The sequence below is a fragment of the Myotis brandtii genome, unplaced genomic scaffold, assembly GCF_000412655.1.
Source record: "Myotis brandtii unplaced genomic scaffold, ASM41265v1 scaffold929, whole genome shotgun sequence".
Classification (NCBI taxonomy): domain Eukaryota; kingdom Metazoa; phylum Chordata; class Mammalia; order Chiroptera; family Vespertilionidae; genus Myotis; species Myotis brandtii.
In genome coordinates, this window is record NW_005371832.1 from 1438572 (window position 1) to 1445569 (window position 6998).

Here is a 6998-nt window from a genome sequence, read left to right on the forward strand (position 1 = left end):
CGGGGGGGGGCACTTAGGGGCGATCAGGCCGACATGCAGAGGCAATGAGGGGCAATCAGGCTGGCCGGGGGCGGGGGGCAGTTAGGGATGACCAGGCAGGGAAGCAGGTGAGCAATTAGGAGCCAGTGGTCCAGGATTGTGAGATCGGGCCTAAACCGGGGATCAGGCCTAAACCGGCAGTCGGACATCCCCCAAAGGGTCCCAGATTGGAGAGGGTGAAGGCTGGGCTGAGGGAACCCCCCCTCCCCGTGCACGAATTTCATGCACCAGCCCTCTAGTTTGTTTATAAAGCAGATTCCAGGGCCCCTCCGTACCTACTGCATCCCAGTGCGTGCGGCTCTCTTTTGGTGGTTCTCAAGCTTGTTTGTGAGATAGAGTTCCAAGAAGTCATCAAGCTTCTTACCAAACACCACAACACGTTCATAGTAGAGGTAACCAGCTGCAGGAGTTGGTGTGCTTGTGTGCTGAACGTAATGATAGGTTACGTAGTGTTTAAGCCCAATATATTAAACTTGCCTGAGAGATCATGAACACTGAATTGGAAGACAAATGGTTGTGCTGGACACTCTTCCGTTTGTGCCTGTAGGCCCACCCTCCATCCTTCTCTCCCTGGCCAACTAGCTTCCAGTTGGGTTTCACCCGTGGGCAGCATGAAAGCAGGGCAGAGGACGGGAAGAGAATGAGGGCAGGGATTTTATCCTCTGGCCTCCTCTGTGGAATGGAGGCCCCTTCATGCCGCTGACCAGACAGCAGCTATCTCCAAGTTCAGGCAACTGCTCCATCCCCCTGCCCCTTTAGGCCTAGAGGTGGTGATGACTCCCCACTGTCCGCAGCCTCAGGGTACTGCAGCATCCCTTACTGATTTCCCTAAATCCCACCACACTTTTGTCAAACACAGCTCATTTACTCTGTGTCAGTGAGCCACCTGTCTCCTGCTGGACATTGGCTGGCACAACAGTGCTATGTGGTTCATTACACAGGCCTTGGAAGTAAGCAATGCCCAGGGTGAACCCCAGCTCCACAACATCCTTGAAGTATGTCTGACCTTGAAAGACTCCATGCATCTCTCTGGGCCTCACCCTTGAGACACTCCTCATTGCCTTGTGGACCAAATAACCAACGCCAGTCATGCTTCTTGCTGCCAACAGCTGGATGCAAGCCCGGCTGTCTTGAACAGCAAAGGAATTGAGACAGAGGTCAGTGGCTCACAGACTCAATGAGAAGGATTGAGGACCAGACTTAGAAAACAGCAGAAGCCAGGAGAGAGTGGGCAAGAGGCCACAGCTGAGGTTAGAGCATGAGGTCGTCTAGTGGTGAGCTTGCCATTGATGCTACAGCCCCTCCCCTGAACACTTGAAGCCACTCGAACCTGCCACCATGCTGTTCATGGGCTTTGTATGTGCACTCATCTCCAACTGGCCCCACGTCTTTCATCACAGGATCATGCGTTTGGCCAAGCTTAGGTCAAGTCCCATAGGCGCCAAGGAGTGGAAGGGGGGGAGCTTTGCGTCCTAGTGAGACCCACACATTGGGGAATATCCCCCAAATAGAAAAGGCACTGGGGGCTGGAGACTAAAAAGATGACAAATATTCCCTACACAGCCTCCCGAAGCTGGTAGGATTACGTGAGATCACCTGAATAAAGCACCTGGTGCACAAGGGCCTTCAGTCCATGGCAGTTAGTCACTCCCAGCACCGTTACAACTGTGGTCTCCATGCCTCGTGTCTAGACTGGGGCTCCCGGAAGCGCTCACCTCAGACGCAGGCTGAGGACCCTGGGAAGTCTTGGGGCCCCTCTGACCTCATGCAGAGCTTTTCCAGGCATCATCCATTGGGACCACTTGCCTCACAATCACCTGTGCTGCTTGTTAAAATGCAGATCCTGGGCCCTCTCTAGACTTCCTAAACTGGAGTTTCCGGGGGTGGAGCCCACGCATGCGTGTGTTTGCCAGCCTTCCCACATGATTCAGCCACATGCTCATACTTGAGAAGCGTGGTGGGGAGTGAGCTTAAACAAGGCATGTCATCAGGAAGGTCTGAACCAGACCCTGAAGGGCAAACCGAATGTGAATGTACCAGAGGGGCTCGGGGATGCTTGGGGAGGGTGTCTCGGTGCCCTGAGGAAGTGAGTGGAGTAGAGGTGGGACATCCGGTGGGTGGGTCAGGGCTTGCTGTGGTGGAGAGTGGGGAGTGCTGCCCCACAGGCTATGGCATAATGAGAGCGGGAAGGAAGATGTCACAAGGGCAGTGATTGCTCTTCTCCTTCTGCATTTCCTGAGCGGGTCCCTCTCATTGCATTTCCCTCAGGGTTTCTCAATTGCAAAGGAACAGCTAATCCTCTCAGAGAAGGTGGAAGACACCCACATGGGGCAACATCATCCAGCAAGTGCTAGAGCCCTGGGATGGCCAACGCCTGATGGATAGAATGGACAGGACGGGGCTCTGGGGGCGGCCACGGCTGCTGCTGCTGCTGCTGCTGCTCTGGGTCTCAGGTGAGGAGGGGAAGGGAGAGGGATGTAGATAGCCAAGGGGAGGTACCTCCTAAGAGGGGTTTTCTCTCCCTCCTTTAGGGGGACTGGGATGGGATCCAGGTATGTGTTGGAGACAGGAATGGGGGAAGGAAGGAAATGAAGGCAGACTGTGCTGCCCGGCCCCAACCCAGCGGGGCTGGGTGACCAGTGGATGCTGGAGGTTCCTCCAGTGCATCTCCAAGTTGAGAAAATGATGTGAAGTCACCAAACAGCCTCTCCTCACCGTGCGGACACCCTGGGAGATGGAAAGCAGTGCAAGGCACAGTCCCTCCTTAGAGGAACATTCGGGGGCCGAGGCAGACGGGCAAAGAGGTTCCGGAAGCAGACAGAGCTGGTTCCAATCCTGTTTCTGCCACTTTGTACAGATGTGACTGTAAGAAGTCCTCTGCCTCCTCTGAGCCTCAGTTCCTCATTTGTAAACAGCACCTACTTCGGAGGGTTGTCCTAAGAGCCACACAGCCGATGGATGTGAAACACTTGGCTCAGTGTTTAGGGCTTAGTAAGTGCTTAACGAAGCCCAGGCAGCTGCCCAGGACCATGACGCTGGAGATGGAACAGGTGTAGGGTGGTCAGTGGGCTGAGGGTTGCGGGGAGACTGAGGGTAGTACCAGCTGGAACTGCTCAGTAGGCTCCTCTCTGGGACCTAATGGGGTGGATATGGGCAGGGAGGAGTGGAAGCACATCTGGCTTGGGGACCCCAGGGGGTAATACAAGGTACTGTGTCCCTGAAAGCAAGGTACATGCCTGGGAACCACAAGTAGAAAAGAACATGGGTGGCAAAACTGGTTCAGTTCTCTTTCTACTTGAAAAATAAAAAGCTTTCTATTATGGAAATATTTCAATCTATAAAGTACAGTATAGAAAAAATAGTCACCATAAACTCATCTACTAGATTCAAACACTGACCCAGGATCGGTATTTTGCCCTATTTGCTCCATATGTGTGTATATTGCCAAAGACGCTGAGCCATCTCACAGAGCGCACGGAAATCCCAGATGACTCCCAAGGGCTTGAGGGAGCTACCAGGACTCCCGCCTGTGCCCTGGGCTCTGCGGAGCGGCCTGTGGCTGTGGGGACGGTGGGAGGAAGGCTGCTCAGTGAAGCTCTCCGCCCTCTCATTCTAGGACTCCGAGGCGAAGACGAGGAGCAAATGTGCCTGCTGGAAGGCAGCAACCTGACCATTTCCTGTTTGTGCACCAGGCAGTACGCCTCCAGCCTGAAGGCCTGGCAGCGGGTGAGGAGCCGCGGCCCCCCGGAGACACTGGTGCGCACAGATACCAGGAACGCGGACCTGAACCTTGCCCAGGCCCGGAGATACCTGCTGGAGGACGACCCCACCGAGGTCACGTTCAGAGTCTCCGTGAGGGAGCTCCAGAGGCAGGATGTGGGGCTCTATCAGTGTGTGATTGACCTCTCACCCCGGACCCCCGTTGTCCTGCCTCCTTGGATTCGGCTGGTACCATGCGAAGGTGAGCAGCCCAGATGGGGAAGGTTGTGGAGGCTGCGCTCCTGAGCCGCAGGCTGGCATGTCTGCCTCTGGGGGGCCTTGGAGAGAGAGCGCAGAGTCATGGAAAGCCCCCCCTCCATCCGAAATCAGAGCACGTGGGTCTTCTTGTCTCTCGCTTTGTGACTTTGAGAGCCATAGCTCCTTTCTCTGGACCCCAGTTTTCTCACCGGTTAAGGCAAGAAAGTTAGACTAGGTGATGTCAAAATTTCTCTCACTCTGTGCAGAGTGCCACTAGGAGGACCGGGTACTGAACATCGGCTGCATGGCCAAGGTTATGGCTGTCTCCACTGTACACGGGAAGAAGGCTCAGGGAGGGTACGCGACTCACTGTGTTTTTCAGCTGATACATGGAGCGGCTGGGATCCGACAGAGACCCATTGGATCCGATGGTCCTTGGTGGGTCCTGGAAGGGGCCCAGTGTGGCCAGAGAAACTGTTCCCTTTCTCAAGGGATTTACATAGTAGCAAACAAGGAATAGGTGTTAGACAGCAAGATGAAGGGTGTCTCATGTCCTTGAATTGCTTCTCATGGGTGGAGGCCTGCTAGTTTTCCCCCTCTCTTCTCAGAAAGCCTGTCTACCCACCTAACCCAATACTTCTGCTCCGAGCTCCCCAATAAACCTTCTCCCTTTGAACCAGAGAGTTGGAGAGGCCTCCACCCCACAGGTCCCTGCTTTCCACTTCCTGCAAATCCCAATATGTAAATACTAGAGGCCCAGTGCACAGATTCATGCACATTGAAAGAAAATTAATTAGAAGGTGTCTGGCGGGGAAGGACTGGGGGAGATGGGCACATGCGCTGGAGCCAACCTCCCGCTATCCCTCCCCTGGCCGACCACAATGGGGCGAAGCTGGGACTCGAAGGAGCTGGAAGGGTGTCTGTGGAGTGAGCAGGGTCCCTCAGCTTGGCCTGCAGGGATCAGGCTGAAACCAGCAGTCCGACATCCCCAAGGGGTCCCGGGGTGTGAGAGGGCACTATGCAAATTGCTGTCACTTGGCAGCTCCTGCATTGAACGTTGGCCCCCTGGTGGTTGGTGCGCGTCATACCTACTGGCCAGCCGCTGGTGTCTTAGCCTTTTATATATATAGACTACAGGCCCGGTGCACAAAAATTTGTGCACTCGGGGGGGAGAGGGGGTTCCTCAGCCCAGCCTGTGCCCTCTCGCAGTCTGGGACCCCTCAGGAGATAATGACCTGCTGGCTTAGGCCTGCTCCCGGGTGGCAGAGGGCAGGCCCAATCCCTAGGTGCAGCCCCTGGTCGGGCTCAGAGCAGGGCCGATCGGGAAGTTGGGGCACCGCCCCCTGTCATGCACAGAGCAGGGCGGATCGGGAGGTTGCGGCACCACCGCCTGTCACGCACAGAGCAGGGCCAATCAGGGGGTTGGGGCTCCATACCCTGTCACACACAGAGCAGGGTCGATCAGGGGGTTGGGGAGCTCCCCCCTGTCACGCACAGAGCAGGGCCGATCAGGGGGTTGAGGAGCTCCCCCCTGTCACGCACAGAGTAGGGCCAATAGGGGAGTTGGGGCACAACCGCCTGTCACACACAGAGCAGGGCGGATCAGGGAGTTGTGGCACTGCCCCCTCTCATGCACAGAACAGGGCCCATCAGGGGGGTTGGGTCTCCATACCGTCACACACAGAGCAGGGCCGATCAGGGGGTTGAGGAGCTCCCCACTGTCACTCACAGAGCAGGGCCCATCAGCGGGGTTGGGGCACCCCCCCCTGTCACACACAGAGCAGGGCCGATCAGGGGGTTGAGGAGCTCCCCACTGTCACTCACAGAGCAGGGCCCATCAGCGGGGTTGGGGCACCCCCCCCTGTCACACACAGAGCAGGGCCGATCAGGGGGTTGAGGAGCTCCCCACTGTCACTCACAGAGCAGGGCCCATCAGCGGGGTTGGGGCACCCCCCCCTGTCACACACAGAGCAGGGCCGATCAGGGGGTTGAGGAGCTCCCCACTGTCACTCACAGAGCAGGGCCCATCAGCGGGGTTGGGGCACCCCCCCCTGTCACACACAGAGCAGGGCAATCAGGGGGTTGGGGCGCTGCCCCCTGTCACACACAGAGCCGCAGGGCGATCAGGGGGTTTGGGCGCTGCCCCCTGTCACGCTGATCCCGGTGCCGGGAGGCCTCACAGCTCCGTTCATCCCGGTGCCGGGAGGCATATTACCGTTTTACTATATAGAATAGAGGCCTGGTGCACATCAGCTGCCTGGCTGCCGGCCGCCATCTTGGCTGACAGTTAATTTGCATATCTCCCTGATTAGCCAATGGGAAGGGTAGCGGTCGTACGCTAATTACCATGTTTCTCTTTTATTAGTGTAGACTAGAGGCCCGGTGCACAAAAATTTGTACACTCTGGGGGGAGAGGGGGTTCCTCAGCTCGGCCTGTGCCCTCTCGCAGTCTGGGACCCCTCAGGAGATAATGACCTGCTGGCTTAGGCCTGCTCCCAGGTGGCAGAGGGTAGGACCAATCCCTAGGTGCAGCCCCTGGTCAGGCTCAGAGCAGGGCCGATCGGGAAGTTGGGGCACCGCCCCCTGTCATGCACAGAGCAGGGCGGATCAGGGGGTTGGGGCACTGCCCCCTGTCACACACAGAGCAGGGTCGATCAGGGGGTTGGGGCACTGCCCCCTGTCACACACAGAGCAGGGCCGATCAGGGGGTTGAGGAGCTCCCCACTGTCACTCACAGAGCAGGGCCCATCAGGGGGGTTGGGGCTCCGTACCCTGTCACACACAGCAGGGCCAATCAGGGGGTTGAGAAGCTCCCCACTGTCACTCACAGAGCAGGGCCCATCAGGGGGTTGGGGCACTGCCCCCTGTCACACACAGAGCAGGGCGGATCAGGGGGTTGGGGCGCCACCCTCAATCCCCACAGAGCAGGGCCGATCAGGTGGTTGGGGCACCACCACTGTCACACTCAGGGCAGGGCCGATGGGGAGGTTATGGCTCTACCC

General features: G+C 57.4%; 1 protein-coding gene across 2 annotated transcripts in view; it reads left to right on the forward strand.

Moving 5' to 3' along the window:
• The first annotated feature begins 2299 nt into the window (after positions 1-2299).
• The window catches only part of LOC102240005 (triggering receptor expressed on myeloid cells 1), a 38889-nt gene continuing 34190 nt past the window's right edge, over positions 2300-6998 (forward strand). Inside the window, exons 1-2 of one of the 2 annotated variants that reach the window (XM_014533017.1) lie at positions 2300-2492; positions 3656-4000. In XM_014533017.1, coding sequence (XP_014388503.1) covers positions 2417-2492; positions 3656-4000 — 421 coding nt within the window. In that variant the 5' untranslated portion in view covers positions 2300-2416. The remainder of the gene's footprint in view (positions 2493-3655; positions 4001-6998) is intronic. The other variant, XM_014533016.1, reaches the window with a different exon arrangement.